The sequence below is a fragment of the Anguilla anguilla genome, chromosome 1 (genome assembly GCF_013347855.1).
Source record: "Anguilla anguilla isolate fAngAng1 chromosome 1, fAngAng1.pri, whole genome shotgun sequence".
NCBI lineage: Eukaryota > Metazoa > Chordata > Actinopteri > Anguilliformes > Anguillidae > Anguilla > Anguilla anguilla.
The window spans coordinates 69,458,971-69,475,886 of NC_049201.1; the positions used below are offsets into that span (position 1 = coordinate 69,458,971).

Genomic DNA, 16,916 nt, shown 5'->3' on the forward strand with positions numbered 1-16,916 from the left:
ACCCCACCCCTGACAGTATCTGTATGGAACAGTATGGCTCTATTGTGTTAAAGCAGTGGGGTGAACAACAGCACCGTCTGATTACAAACAGCAAACAAAAGTCCCAGGTGTGAGAGTGTAGAGATTAAAACGGCAGCACAAACAGTGATCAGAGAGTGGATTACGGGATGATCACAACCATTAGCATCGCAATTATGCGGCCAAATCCGAGTCCTAACGACCCAGTTTGAAGTTCCACCTTGGGATCCCTGAACATTAGGTTCGTTAAAACTAATTAATAAATCAATCGCACGCTCATTAAACTGCGCCCTCTTAACTGGAGGGCGATACTACAAAAAACAGTCTTGGTTTGGCGCGTCAAGCGTGGCTGTTGTTCGTTCGTTCCTGAGTGACCAGGGTTTCTGCCGGTCAGATAGTGAGAGCAGCGCACAGAGCTCCTCGCTTCGTGGCGGTCGCGCGGTTTCATTCACAACGCTATGATAGCACAGGGCACCTGTGGAGCGCAGGTCAGAAGCGGGGACTGCGCCATCTGCTGCACTACAAAAACATAGTCCAACGGAGCTCAATTCGCAGTCGGTGAATGTAGTATTGAGCAGCTGCGCATCGATGTCACTTATCTACTCATAACGTCAATGGACCAGTTAACAGCGGTTACAGCCAACGCGACGATAAACAGTCAGTAAAACTCTAGCAGGCGCTAACACCCAGCAGCGACTGTAGTGCAGCGGCCTACAGTAGTTTGACTAAGCATCCAAACCAAGTTAAACCAATTGCATCGATTTGGTTGTTACTAAATAAATGCTGTTGAAACGTTTAGGAGGGTGCCTTTGGTTCACGCAACAGACAACACCTCAGTGTAGTGCAGTGTAAAGCATAGTACCACAGTGTATATCAGTGCATAAAAGTGAAGAATCACATGGGTCAAAGCAGCACCATAGACCGGTAAATAAGTTAAGCCCAAGACAGTTCCAACGTCTAACAATGCGCTGCTATATAGCAACCGTGTAGCGCCGCTGGCTCTGATCAGTGATAGTCAATGCAGTGCTGTAAAGGGCTATATGTAGCACCCAGTTAGTGCAGCGCATAGATAGTCAACGCAGTGCAGTGGCCATAAGGTCCAGTGCAATGTGGAGAATTGCAGTGCAGAGCAACAGCAGTCTGATCAATGTGGACGACGTGAACGGACGCACCTTTCATTACCGAGCGTTTAAAAAAAAAATCTAGAACCGCAAGTACAAGCATCAGTTAAAACGCGTTAAGAAGTCGCACAAACTACCGCACGAAACGAGGTGAAAACGTCGCACCTGCGGGTACTGAGATCCCGCTCTGAGAGAGACAAACAGAAATGCACAGCGTACTTGGGTGCATCTAAGGTCAGAGTGTAACTGCATGGATTTCCTTAGTCAAATATCATACGGTCAAAGTGGATCAAAAAAACTGTAGGCTAATGTTCACTACAGTTGTAGATCGGCACTGACCAATAAAAATGTGTAGTGTAAGTGCAGCATAGTATGGCGGAGGACAGACCTAATTAGTGCCTGTCAAATGAGCGTGGTGTTAATTAGTGCAGAAACAATAGCAGTGTGTGGCCGCCAGAGCAGAACGGTTCTCTTCAAACTAAATGAAGCCTGAGTAGACTACACCTCTGTATTAAAACGTTAGAAAACTGGCGCGCTTGCATACAGCACGATTTATAAATCGGTACTGAAACGACTGTGTTTAGCCTATGCCTACCTTCGAAGGAATTACCGGTTTTTGCCGCCAGCGCTCGCGTTAACGAGAGCGTCAGTGTGGTCTTAATATCTCACCGCGTCTAACATGAAGTCTACCGGGACAGGGTCACGGTAGGACAAACGATTCGCGAACGTGGTTAAGACTGTATGGCTCTGTGAGTGAACGAGCACCTCAAACCAGATTTGGTTCAAAGGCACGGCTTCTGATACTGTACACAGCCTGTCACGTAAATATATATACGTTGTTTTTTTTTAAAAAAAATACTATAATTACACAAACTGGTTCATTGAGAACCGATAGCACCAGTTAACTCTAGTAAAAAAGAAATGAAACTTACAACATCATTGGCACTAATACACTATGACAACAGTCTACGTACAAATCCATTAGATTTTAAAAAAAATTCTTTTTAAATTTCTACAATACCAAAATCATTGCAACTATTACAGCACTAGCACAATTTGAAATAAATCTATAAACTATCAACTACACACTAAAACTAATCATACACAAATTCTCTTAACAATTACATTTATTTACAGGAGATAACAGGATTCTATTACTTCCCCCCCCAACTTACTGTGAAAACAGTGTAACTAATCAGTATTAACATCCAAACAGTACATCATTCAGAACTCCAAAAAGGAGTCCTGAAAAAAAACACGAAATATTGCTCAAGGAAATCATTCACAACAGCTGTAGACAGTAAGCCACTGTGTGTGAGCTCCCAAGATAAAATCACTTAAAAGCATTTTGCATATCTCCACCCTGAATATTTCTGTGAAAAACAAGTGACAAGTTAAGTGACAGCAACAAGAAATACTTGAACATCACAGACTGAGACGTAAAAGGATTCAAAGACAAAAAAATTGTGTAAAAATGTATATATAAATCCTTTCAAATATCACTAAGATTGTGGATTTTTAAGAAATGCTTTTTTTTTTTTTAAAGTGAAGTGAAAATCAATATTGTTGTTCCCAGTTCTGGGAGTAACCGTCTAATCTCCCAGCCTTTATCCTCAGTTCACCCCCTCGGTGTGAAAAGGGAAATATTCCCCTGCACCTCTCTCTTCCTCAACAACAGATAATACTGCCGGGCACCGGCATGCTATAATGGCTGAATGTGTTCATTTATTTGAACAGGTTTGCTTGGTTCAATAGCAGCTCTATTATTTTAATAGACCAAGCCAGACAGTGACTCCCCTCCCTCCCTAAACTATTTCCCCCTTTGATCCTGTCTCACTCGCTCGCGTTCTGCCAGAATCACCGATTCAGGGCTAGCTTTTCATTTCTCCCGTTTATCGCTCGCTTCTCTCCCTCTCCTTGGCAACCAGCTGGTGCTGGGAAAAAGCAGGAAGCCTTCCTTTCTTCTTCCTTCCACCTGCCTTCTAGCATCCCCTCTCTCTCTCTCTCGCTCTCTCTCTTGCTCTCTCTCTCTTTCTCTTCTCAGCTCGCGTTGCCTGGCGTGATGCAGTGGTCCTCTGGCTCTCCTCTCCTCTCTCCTCCCCGTCTGGTCCCGGGCACTCAGTCTCCTTCCTTTTCTTTTTCTCTCCCTCTCTCCCGCTCTCTCTCTCTCTCTCGCTCTCTCTCGCGCTTTCCTCTCTTTCCCTCCCCCATCCCCCCACCTTCCCCCTCCCCCATTCAGAGGAGCCGCTGCTTCCACATCCCTCGCTCCGTCCCCAGCAATGTCAGTCACCGAGCGCGCACGCGCACACACACACAAAGGCGCGCACACACACACACCCCACACTGCTGCCTGCCCTCACTTTCTCCTATTATGTACACACACTACGGAAGGAAGGAGGGAGGGAGGGAGGGAGGGAATAATAATGCAGACAAGTGCTTCAGAAATAGCTCCTCCCTCTTTGGTCCCAGGTAACCTGAGAGTGGTGGTGGGGGTGTGGGGTGTGGGGGGGGGGGGGTGAACACGGAGGAACAGAGGAAGAATAAGGGGGGGGGGAGAGACTCTTTCCTTCCAGTCTCCCATTCTTTCTCCCACCGTCTCGCACCGGTCGGCAGTGTGTGTGGCTAGACAAAGATGCAGAATGAATGATCTGCCATGATACAGTTTAATGTAAACAGGCTAGTGCAGCGACATGCTATTTCACCATTACAGTACGCTGCATCATGATTGTCTGACATCTGCTATTGTGCTGTGCTGCTTCAGGTTCTGGGTTGAAAGAACACCAAAACAATGGCATATGCTAGACTATTAGGCAAATATCCCTGGGTGAATTCAAGGGTTTACCAAGCCCAGACTCACTGAAAGTGAAAGACAAAAAAAAAAAAAAAAAAATTCATATAGAACAGCCAATCCTAGGGTCAATGATGAAACAGTCCTGCCAATGCGGACTACGGCAGTGTCTGAGAAACAGTTTTAGATGTGTTTGAACAGTGCTAATGCAGTGGCGGTGGCGGCCACAGTCAGTCACAGAGGCCCACAGTTATAATGAAAGCCCGTCAGTAATGGCGTCAGTTCTCATTAAAACGACCCTTTAGTGGGTCAAACCATGAAATGTCAAGCACGTAACAACCGTACTGGAATTAATTCAACATCAGAATTACAATGTCAATGACCCCAGGCATGACAAGAAATTAGAGGGGGGGGGGAGGAACAGGCGGCTACAAAACACACGTTCACCCACCACACACACACACACACGCGCACGCGAACACACATGTACACACGCACACACACACAGGAAGGGGAATACAATTTATAACGCACACACAAACACACACGCGCACGCACACGCACGCAAACACACACAGGAAGGGGAATACAATTTATAACACAATCTGAAGAGCCTACAAGCGAAGAGTGTAAAACCCCTGGCAAAAAGAACCAATCAGAGGAATGAAGACCCAATCCACCGACACCCCCCCCCCCCCCCCCCCCCACCTTCCCAAGAGAACTCATCAGGTCGGAAGAGAACCCAAACGGGAGCCCGGCAGAATTGGGAGAGGGAACGAGTGGGGAACGCATACCACAGCATACGGAGGGGGGAGAGTGGCCAAAAAGCTATGTGTGCACCAGGCAGGAAGTGATTCTCACACCCATCCCTTCACCAGTGAAATGTCAACACTTTGGCATAGGGGTTGCTAATAATACCTCACGCTTGAATGGGCAGACAAAAGCACTGCCATCGACGGCACTGCACTGCAGCTTCACAAGGGCTGGGTCTTAAACTCAAATCGCCTGCTGGTACAGTAGTGCTCAGATTTCCCAGCCGCTTGGGCAGTTAATCCCAGTTTAATATTTTTTTACTCATTCCCTAAGGGAAATAATCCATTCTGTTCCTCAGGGGGAGATATTCACCTGGAACGCACCAGGATCTAACAGCGCAGAACAGCGTCTGCTGTGTGAGCTGCATCATCGCTGGCGTGCTCCGGGCCGTGAGGTGAAGACGCGCGCAACCCCTATCCCTCAGCGGCGCTCAGGGAGGTCTCAAAGTCTTACCACGTACTCCATGGCGCAAAGCCCTCTGCGTGCCTGTGGCCCTAGAAACACCACAAAGCGCATCAGACGCACATCGCGCACACACACACACACACACACACACACCTGCCTTTTCACAAAGAGAGAGAGAGAGAGAGAGCGGTTAGAGAGCCTCGCTCGCCCTGGCCCTGGCCCTGGCCGGGCGTGTCGCTGCGTGCACGCCGGGGTGCGCCTGGCAACAGCCCGCCGACTGCCCCCCCCCCCCTCTTCCTGGACGGCGAGTCACAGGCGGGTTGGGCGGTCGAGCCGAGGCAGACGGGGAGGAACGAGAGGAGAGGAGCGGCCCGGGGTGTGGGGGAGGGGGAGGGGGAGGGGGAGGAGCGCGCGTGCTGCAGCTCGCTGTCCTCCCCTGCCCCCGAGCCCGCGGAGCCTGCGGCAGACGGGCGCGCATCCGCGCGTATCAGCCCATCGGCTGGAGCGCTGCGCCCTCGGGGAGCCGCCGCCGCCGCGCACCGCGCGCCACCTCCCCTCAGATGACTCCGGACGCCGTCCTCCACACTCACCGGGACTCCAGCCTCCAGGGGGGCTGCAGAAACAGGACCTGAGACGGGAGAGCCAAGCCCAGGTGCCTCTGGGACAAAGAGCTGGGCTGTCTAAGGAGGGGATGCGAGGGGGGGGGGGGGTGGAGCGCATTTTAGGATGACTTATTGGGAGAGCTGGATACTATAAGGATGCAGACGGATATTGTAGAGGTATCCCCAGTTCCCCCCGAGCTACATAAAAAAAAAAGCCCAGTTTTTCCAGTATAAATGCCCCCCCTTAGGCACACGTATTCCTTCCCCTGGCTGGAAGGGACGTACGCAATATTACTGGAAAAGCGAGCGAGTTTAAATTCTGAGAAAGATGCACAAAAATGTATTTCCTGCGCGCCCATGACCGGCGCCGCCCCCACGCCGATCGACGCCCACCGCTACTACGCTTTTCTCCGTCACGCCGTCCGCAGACGGTGTCCTCGCTCCGTTCCCCCGTAAAAAAAAACCTGGCGGCCTCCGCTCTGAGCGCAGATGGCGGGACGTCGCGCTCGCGCCGCGAGGCGCCAGACTCCCCTCCTCCAGGACGGCCTCTCTACGGCTCGCGCGAGGCTGAGGGGGCAGATCCAGCGCGGAAAAGTACAGGGAGGTTCGCGTCCCGTCTGTCGCGCGACAGGCTGCGAGAGCTAGCCGCGAACGCGTTAGCGACCGATTCGCCGAAGCGCTCGCGCGCGTCGGGTAACCGAGCAATCTCAACCGACGAGGGCGAGGGGCACGGCTCACAGGCGCAGTGATACATCACGTATATGTGGAGTTGCGAAACACGCTCTGGCCCGAAGAACGGCCTTCCTGAGGTATTGTCTGAGCGAGGGTCGCGTCAAGTTTCATCTTCTCCACGGTTTTAGTTTTCATTTCAGGCTGCGTCTAGTCTCAGCTGTCTGAGCTCCATTTTATTTTCTTTTTTTCGAAAAATGCGTCTGGCTGTCAGGTTCTCCCTGAATGTATAAATAAATTAAAGTCTGTTTTTTTTTGCTCGCGACGGCTTCAGAAGCCGTGAAAGGGCTCGTCGAATAGCAGAACTGGGAAAAGCGCCTCGTTTGGAAAAGGGATTCATGAATTACCACGAATGGTGGCGCAGGAATAAGAGCGACTAAAAAAAGGAACCATTGAGTGGCAGACAAGATCTGCTGAATGACCAGCAAACGGCTTGCGTCAGTACTTCATGGAACATCTTACCGTCTCAATTCGTAGAATTCAAACTGTAAATTGAATACTTTTTCCGTTTTTTTAAATTAAAGTAAGATGGTAATAAGGATTTGTCTAAATATGTCTGAAGACAATGACATGGCCTACTTAAAAGCACAGGAGAAATATGAAAAAATGAAAGGGGGCAGGTTCAATCTAATCTTTGTCATCAAGCGATTCCAGTACTGCATGACTCAGCCCGTCATGATGAATAGTGTTTGTCTCCGTTAACCCAGAGACGGAACGTCCACATCACCGCCAGGTTTCAGTGCATCGTAAAAAAAGTTCACGTTTATTCTGAGTAGTCATTTCCTGTCATATTTATAAATCAGACACGCCCGATCTTAAGTCCCTTTTGCCAAAAGATTTGCCCCTGGCGGTGCAGCAGGGCGCACTGTACCCACTACACGAGCCTTGTGAATCACATGTAATTTTTTATGGCCCTTGGAGATGGTTTAACAGGTGCAAAAGCTTTGCAGGCCTTTTGGGGTCCCCACCACCCCCAAGTATTTCTTACCCTAGTTTTGATTTCAGTAAGAGCAGAACGTTTTGTTGGTCTCCTTTGGTCTGAGTAGGCACAGACAGGGTGACATTAGGTACCTAGGTCACAACACTTTTTGATCAATGTCAGACAGCAGTGACATAATCCCTCCTTCTCCACCACACTCCTGTGTGAGGTATAGTGAGTGTTGTGGCATAAAACTGCTGTCATCTAGGCCAATCCCCTTTACAGTAAAGAACTGAGACCCTGAGATGACTACATCTAAATGAATCTTTATTAAGTTATTACTTAATTATTACTTATTATTTTTGCTGAATTAGCTAGTAAAATTGGGTACAGTGTTTCATCTGCACCAGAAAGAACAAAGAAAAAAAATCCAGCGTGCAATTTCTGCATGTGAAACTGAAAACATCCTCAACACTGTGCTCAGCCTTATCGCAGAACGGCTTGATCTGCCGAGCAGCATCCTGAACGCAGGCAGGGGCGCATAATGCAGCCTCAGCATTTAATTAGAACTGATGTCAAAGATATTGGGCGATATTCATTGAGGATAACAGATTTAGAGACCTTGGGGATAGGCACAAATTATAACAGTGGGTATCTGCACTGTCAGGGCATAATGCAAATCAATAGAGACGTGAAACATCACTTATTAAACGGAACATACTTGCCTCCTACGTCCTAAAACAAAACCATGAAATCCATTTCGGCCTGCGGCGTTAGAGAGTTTGGTTTTTGGCCACGGGATTTTTAAAACTACTCCTACTCAGACCATTATCACACTGAGGCAAAGCCACCCACCAAATAAAGCTGCTGATCATAACACTGTGGAGGGAGAGAGGCTGTTACACCCTCAAACACAGCACTAACCACACACTACACTAACCAGAATGCACTTAATACTAGAGACAAACATCATTCATGGCTGGTCTTTGGACATTAAACAAGATCTACCCCATATGCTATTCATTCATACTAACACATAGCTAGCGAGGTCTACTGTGAAGCATGGTGGAGGTAGTGCCATGGCTTGACCATGTATGGCTGTCACTGGAACTGGCTCACTTGTCTTTATTGATGACCGCTGATGGCAGCAGGGGGATGAATTCTGAAATGCACAGAAACATCTTATCTTGCCCAGATCCAACCAAAAGCCTCGAAACCCATTGGGCTGCACTTAATCTCGCAGTAGGACAATGAGCGCAATCCACTGTGCTGGAGTACAGAGCCAAATCAACAAAAAATTTGTCACTGTCCAATTACTCATGGATTGCACTGCAAGTCATGGAATCTCAACATTTGAGTCACAGAAAATCATTGAATTTTACATCCAACTTAAAGTGGGAACCCTGGGTGATGTTGCTGGGAGGCAAAAAGCTGGAGAAGATTTTAAAAAAAAACCGAACCTTCCAAGGAACACAGTTAATTACTTAGTGACAAAATGGAAGAAATATGGCACAACGCAGACGCTGCCAAGATCAGGCTGCCCGACCAAACTGAGCAACTGTGTGAGCAGAGCGATCGTCACAGAAGTGATCAGGAAGCCAGCCAAGACAACGACAGTTGCAGGCTGCGTTGGCAGAAACGGGACCGATCGATGATCTCTTCAGCACTCCGCAGATCTGGCCTCTTTGGGGGACAGAAGCCACTTCTGAGAAAGGCCAACATTAAGTTCGCCAGGAGCCAAGTGACAGACCGCGAGACCAGGTTTTGTCATCTGACGAGACCGAAATTGAGTCATTTGGCCAGAAAAACAATTTACTGTTCAACGCAAAGCAAACACAGCCCATCACCCAGGGAACCCGATCCCTACCACCAAGCGTGGTGCTGGAAGCGTCGTGCCGTGAGGCTGCTTTTCAGCAGGAGGGATTACATTTGTTAATGAGAAATCAAGATCATTCATTTTTTTTTTTTAAAAGCTGAATAAAAAATGGTTTCTGTATCTTGCGTCGAATTTGTGCAGGTGAGCAGAAAAAATATTTCAATGCGTTAAAACCGTAAAGTGTAACAGGACAAAATGTGAAAAACTCCAAGGGGGCTGCACATATTCTGAAGGAGCTGGGTATCCATCTTTTAAAAGTGGGTTAAGACACAGCTTTGCACCATAGTTGGCCGAGTGCTGCATTCTTCCAAAATATCGAAAGAAATGACTGACCGTTACTTAATGTACATAAGCTACTGATCTGGTGAGCAGCCAGCACAACTTAAAATCCTGACAGGATCACAAACCGAAAATTCCCCAGTAAAACCACAGACAGAATCAATGCCATTTGGCTAGTACACAGGAAGCAGATTTTCCCTATGTAACCTGAAACTGGTCACTTTTCTGGCATAAAACGTACCACTGACTCTGAAACTCGTGTCCTAATTGGCTGAAGCCTGCCAAATTTGAGCCAAGGAACCAATGAATTCGGTCAAACGACAGCCCGGTGACTGAGCAGACTTCATGCCAGGGACACGTCAGCCAAGTAAGCTGGTGATTTTCTGCCCTTCTCCCTAAAAATCTTAATGCCAAATGATCAGCCATAATTGGCACAGACCCACTAGAGAATGCCTTCCTGCTCGATTGAGTTATCCTATCAACTTCCAGCATAGAAGGTCTCTGGAGGCTGAACAACTTTATGAGACAGGCACACACACACACACACACACACACACACAAGCGTAGCTTTTCCCTACTTAGTACAGATAGCACCAAATTACACGTTACATTCTACAATTCATTACCTTGAGCAGCCATACGCTCAACGTGACAGAAATGACAAAATGAATGCAGAGTGACACGCTAATATTTGTTAGCTTCAAGGCAAAACTCCCATTACACTCATGGCGCGGCAATTTATTTTAAAAGAGTGGGAGTGTCACTGATTATTAGACCAACTTCTAATGGCGGGATCTATGTTTGAGGCTGCCATGGCATACATTGACAGTACTAATCCAGTAACATAATCTAATATCTGAACCAGGAAACACTGCAGTTGAAGTTTACAGGCAAACATGTGAGTTTTCTATTTTGGGTCTCTCTCTCTCTCTCTCTTTCTCTGTCTGCCTCCTCCTGCCCTTCTCTCTCTCCATCTGCCTCGCACTTCTACCGTTCCCTCCCTCGCTCGCTCTCCCACTCAGTGTCTGTCTGAGGCGGCCGATCGTTCAGGCTCTTTCTCCGCGCGTCTCGCTGCCTCCAGCGCGGAGACACTTTCAGGGTCACCCTCCACAGCCGCACAACAAAGACTCCACATTTTTTTAGACACGAAACACTTCGGCGGTGACGAGGCGGGGCTGGCTCTGACAGAGCAGCGCTGCCGCACACAGCCCGGTCCGGGCAGACAGCGATTAACGATCGGACGCGGGAGCGCCCTCCTTCGTCAAACTCCCCACCTGTGGGGAATGATTGACAGATGGAAAGGAACAATGGCAATATTGACCTAGCTCCAGCTCACTCCCCCCTGCTATCAGCCCAGATGCTGTACCTGTAAGTAAATATTAGCCACCACACGCTGAAAACCGGGCCTGAAGTGTAAAGACACTCCGGTGGTGCCGGCCTGTCCGACCCCACAGCAGAGCTTCTCCCTCTCGTGACTGAGCGGGTAAACCACCGAAACGCTACCTGCCCCCCCCCCCCCCCGTTTGAGTCTGGCTGGTCTCTGCAGGCAGCGCTAGCCAGCTGGAAAGCCCCTTAGCCGCAGCCTGCTAGCAGACCCAGGAGGGGGGGGGGGCGTCACACGCTGCAGCTGTCCACAGACAAGCTGTTTGTCACAGGGCCAGTGCTGCCTGCCTCTCCGGGGCCTGTGCACGTAGTCTTCACCTCCGATTTCAGCGAGTACTTTGACTATATAATCTGTACAAAGTCTGTAACCTTTTCCTTTTTGTATTTGTTGTGTCCTTATCCTACAGTGATTAACTACGTTGTTAGTTTGATGTAAGTGAAAAAAGGTTTTTTTTTTTTTTTTTTTTTTTTTTTTTTTTAAACATGCGTGCGTGCATGCATACGCACACGCACGCCCACACACACCAGCTGGTTACCAGCTCCACATGTGGGACAGGAAAAGCGACCAAAAACGGTTCCTGTGGCCGTGAGCCAGACCGGTGGCCACTGCCAAAAATCACCACGGCCTCTGTGAAACACTGGTACCCGGCTCTCCCGTGTCAGGGAACAAAAGGATTTGTCACAGCGCAATTCACGTCAGAGCAAAAAAGCCCCACGCCACAACAAAGAGAACACCGGTCTGTGTAATTGCGCTAGACTACGCATAGCATGACGCTACAGGTGCAGCGCACTGGTGAGTGCCAGCCTTCCTGTTCGATGCAGCTCGGGTTTTTAATCTTGTGACTGGCCCAGCGAAACTGCAGTGGATCTGGGGCATGTGGTACGGTGGGCTGCGCCGTGCCCTGCAGAGCAAGGTGTGAGGTACAGTTCAGACCACAGAGCAGCTTCTGGCAGAAGCTCAGCGTTTGGGTAGTGTGTGGGAAACGTGTCGTATGTTACGGCGATTCCGTGTAGATAGCAGGTCGAGGTCGGAGCAGGAAATTGCACCCTATTGTTTAAAACATGGCTGAAGAGTTGACTGCAAGCTGGGTGACAGGGCCAGATAAGAGCCCCACAGCATCAGAGGCACAGAAACACACAGCCATTACTCAAGCCACACACACAGGCCCTCACTGCAGCTACACACACAGGCCCTCACTGCAGCTACACACACAGGCCCTCACTGCAGCTGCACACACAGGCCCTCACTGCAGCTACACAAACAGGCCCTCACTGCAGCTACACACACAGGCCCTCACTGCAGCTACACACACAGGCCCTCACTGCAGCTACACACACAGGCCCTCACTGCAGCTACACACACAGGCCCTCACTGCAGCTGCACACACAGGCCCTCACTGCAGCTACACACACAGGCCCTCACTGCAGCTGCACACACAGGCCCTCACTGCAGCTACACACACAGGCCCTCACTGCAGCTACACACACAGGCCCTTACTACTACAGCTACACACACAGGCCCTCACTGCAGCTACACACACAGGCCCTCACTGCAGCCACACACACAGGCCCTTACTACTACAGCCACACACACAGGCCCTCACTGTAGCTACAAACACAGGCCTTCACTGCAGCTACACACACAGGCCCTCACTACAGCCACACACACAGGCCCTTACTACTACAGCCACACACACAGGCCCTTACTGCAGCCACACACTCAGCACCATGGTCCCTAAAGACCAGCCTCTATTCCGCAATCAAACCCCCCAAACAGTTCTGATAAGAACCACAAACCAAAGAGCTGGCAGGGCTCCTGTTCAGGTTTCCATTCAATTTTATTTCACAGCACTGCTACTGCCAATCACCAAGCACAGCCAAGGTATCAATAAACTTTAATAATGTATGGTGGACCATCTAGACCTAATTGTCAATAAGGCAAATTGGTTAATTTCTATTCCTGGAGACATGCCTGCTTTTAGGCTGCAGAGTGGATTAACCATTTAGCTCATCATTGGCCTATTCAAAGATAAAGTGTGTGCTCATAGCTTGTCACGGTAAACCTGTAAAATTGCCATATGCTATTGCCACTGCATGCTGTATAGACGTCAAGTCAGACGGCCATCTGCCCTGCTCCCACTGCCAGTGTTTAAACTGCCACTGCTTGCTCGGGTGGGAGAGAAGTACCTCGGCCATTCTGGTCAAAGTGAACCCCAGGTACAGCAGCAGTTTATTTCTGGTAACATGCACCAGAAACAGAGAATCATAATCGTCAATAGCCCACGTGACTGTGTCCCTAGTTCTGGTTAGCCAGCCAAAAAAAGACCCCACCAACAAAAAAAACATAAAACCCAAATAAAAACACTTGGAACCAGGGCTCTACTGTTCTGAAAGGTTTTGACTCTGATAAATGGATCTGTTGTTGACACTTTCCATTATTGAAAATTTGTTGGGGCAAAGCCATAAATCTTCAGTCAACAAAAATAACTAAAAAACTTAAAACTGTAGACCTCACCCAGACCTCAACAACCACGTGTGTGTGTGACACACATGCACGCACACACGCTCACGCTCACACACACACACACACACACACACACACACACACACGCTCAATCTCTCAGTGGCATTTCTGAAACTTTGCCATTACTATTGTTAAATAGAACAGTCATGCATTGTTCTTGATGGAGGGGTTTGTGCAGAATACACTAAACACAGTTCAACTAACAGCAGAGTCTGAGGCACTGAGGAATTCTTTTCTGAAAATAAAATAAAATAAAACGGAACATGCTTTGCCATTTGTGGTCCGTGGGTTTCATTTCATTCTAATTCCACCTAAAATTCCAGCACTGGCAGTCAATCGCTGGGGGAAATGTCACAGACGGCAGCCTTCTCAGTCACGATCACAAGCAATCTGCCATTTATCCCAAGCTTTGAGTCACCAGACGCAGCTGACTGTCAGACAGTGCGGGGATGACCAGCCTCCTCCTCCTCCTCCTCCACCTCCTCCTCCTCAGGGAAGGGAGCGGGAGTTCTATGACGGGAACAGTGCTCCCACCAGCACCAGACCGTCTCTCACCCACCCCGTGTCAAAACAGAACCTCACCTGAAAGCAGTCGGTGTATTGTTTGTTCTCATATGCACATTTTGTTTATCCCATCTGTAAGGCCTTCTGCCTACTTACATATATAAACAACACTGCCAAAGATGCTGAATGCTGTTATTAGCATAAGTGCTGCAAGTGCCAAAGCAGGAGTTGGCCATAACTCAAGACTACCAAGTGGTGAGATCCAAAATGAGACAGATGACTCATTCCAAAGAAGGAATGCACCTTTCAGATTTACATACACTTACTCATCTGAGCCCATGTACGAATCTCTCAGAATTATGTAATAAATCTACAATATAAAAAAATCATCATGTGGATTTATATGTGAACAGCATCATGAGAATACAAAGAAGGGAGGCCATTGTATTAATACATTGTGTTTTTTTTTGTTACATTGTGGCGCATTACAACTTAAAACAAACAAAAAAAAAATCACAGGGCAAGCAGCATAATAATAAATACACTATTCTGTGAGTGGTGTGGACTATTACCCTAATATCTGTTTTTAACAAAGCTATAATAGCTATGTAGTTAACAAGAAACTAATACACTGGCGAAGTGTTGGTCGTTCATGAGAATGTAAGAAATCCATGCCTTTACCCCTTAAAGGGCAGCGTCATTACAGCTACTACAGTAATCCTCTTCTGACAAGCGGTCATTGAATTAGTGATGTGAAAGTAATCAAAAACATCGCCACATTGGCCCACTATTAACATTAGAAACAATATCGCTATACAGCACAATAAGTTAAATAAAATGGTTAAATTGGTTAAATAACTGTTACAATAATAAAGCCATCATAAAAAATTTAAAAGCTATATAAAAGTTATTATTAATGGCTGTTTCGAAGTGAACAGCAGCAGGGTATGCTTTTCTTGGCTAACTAGTTGCTTTGGTTAACGTTGCCGGCCGGATTTATGCCTTGTCTTGGATAATGTCAGCTAGCCCAACAGTACTAATTAGCTAGATGGCCTGAAACAGCATGCCTCTCATCATAATTCATAATTCAGTGCTAACGAACATGACTAGCTAAGCATCCATTTAGCTAAACGCCGTTATCGATTCATACACAAGTGATTCACAGCTACTCGAATAATTAAATACGGATAAATAATAAGGATAAATAATAAGTCAAGTAACACACACCTCAATTTAAGCTAGCGAACTACCCAACTATACTCTGCCTCCATATTTAGGCTAGCAAGCTGCCACAACATATTTTACACGCTAAAACGTGCTTAGTTGGCTTGCTGGATAACTATTGAAATTATATCCACATCTGCTCAAATGAAATTCCTTGCAAGCAAGCTTGCTATTCGTCTAAATAACACAGTTGTAAAGTTAATCGAATGTCTTTTACACGTTTACTAACTCACAGTACTTAACATTCCAACCAAAATCTTAACAGATAACAGTATGCTAGCTGCTGGCTAAATGATTTACTTAGCCAAGAACTTACCAGCTCTCTCCCTCGCTTTTAATTTTTATTTCGTCTTTATTTTGCCTTGTTTTCTTAATGTCCAAACTCCCTTTGCCCCTTGAATTACATGAAATAACTTCAAAAAGGATTTTTGAAAGTTAGAACTAACTTAGTACGCTGTCACTACTCACTACTGGGAGGGGGCGAGCCGAGTACTAAAACTTTTTCCTTCTTTCCTTTCCTTTTCTTCCTCTCTGATCCCCCACCCCCTACCATGGGCATCGGCCAAAAAAAAGCCACTTCCGCGAACAAATGGCGACGTCATTTGGCTTGGCGTCCCGCACCTGGCTTGTCAGCTCGTGGCCTTCATATCGCCGTCTATTGGCGTTGTGCAATAACTTAATTCCCCATACACCTTTGAAAAACTCGTTCAGTGGGTATGGGCTGAACATAAATATGTTTGTTTCATTTTCAACTTCATGTCAATACTATAGTGTAAAATAGCCAACGCTTTCTGCAGATGAAGGACGGTTAAAAGACAATGCAGTTTCGTTTAATTAAGCCTGAAGAAAGGGTCATACGTGTTAATTAAAGGAGTTAAGCTCATCGTCGCTATGTCGGCCACTCACGCTCATACTGGACAAAAGTCATCAACGCGGCTGAGCAGAACACGATCCATGCAAAGTATTTAAACATGAGCCCACTACATTACCTTATTATGACAAATAAGTTGCTATATTCTAAACACTATTTATAAATTTCACTGAGAAGTTACATTATATTTTTAACCTATATACATATTTTTTAATAAATCCAATTTTAAGAAGAATAAAGAGCCTGTCCCATTACTGCATCTTCCATCTCCAATTTGGGGGAGCCCAGATTTCCCTCCACGTTTCACACAGCAGTCCACCAGCTCAGCTCAGCGTCATTGCTCTGGATGAGATTCCATTCTGGAGGAGACTGACTGCAGGCACCCAACTGATTAAAGTTTGCTTTTGGTAATGAGACAAGGAAATTCTACTGACTCTAACGCCCCGTCCCTGACATATACTATGGCTAATTGTGTGCCTCTTGCAGGGATCCTGGCCACAGTTGCCACTGGCTTGGCCCAGACATGTAGGGACAAGCTTCCTAACAATATCGTATCCAAGTTTTCCTGTGTTCTGCAAGTGGAGAATTCCCAGTCCCAGTTATCACATAAACCTGTGCCGTAGCATCAATATTTTTGTCATGTGTGCGTCAGCAGTTTTGCTATCCATGGCACACTTAGCTTCCTTCCTCAGCTGGGACAGCAGTCACTCAACACCTTCACAAAGTACCTGGGGTCACCAGACTCAGATTAGCCCCATTAAGCCAGCTGAATTCACGCGCATGTAACACACCTGCCATCTAAATAACTGTTTGATATATGCTTATTGGGCATGACGGCTATATGCTGTTTTGTACATGTG

General features: G+C 47.3%; 1 protein-coding gene across 3 annotated transcripts in view; it reads right to left on the minus strand.

The window, feature by feature from the left end:
* shc1 (SHC (Src homology 2 domain containing) transforming protein 1) overlaps window positions 1-15,816 on the minus strand; it is a 32,501-nt gene extending 16,685 nt beyond the window's left edge. Inside the window, exons 1-2 of one of the 3 annotated variants that reach the window (XM_035407766.1) lie at window positions 15,502-15,816; window positions 5,194-5,234 (exon numbers count right to left, since the gene is read on the minus strand). In XM_035407766.1, coding sequence (XP_035263657.1) covers window positions 5,194-5,205 — 12 coding nt within the window. In that variant the 5' untranslated portion in view covers window positions 5,206-5,234; window positions 15,502-15,816. The remainder of the gene's footprint in view (window positions 1-5,193; window positions 5,235-15,501) is intronic. The other 2 variants (XM_035407748.1, XM_035407757.1) reach the window with 2 other exon arrangements.
* Window positions 15,817-16,916: the final 1,100 nt, after the last annotated feature.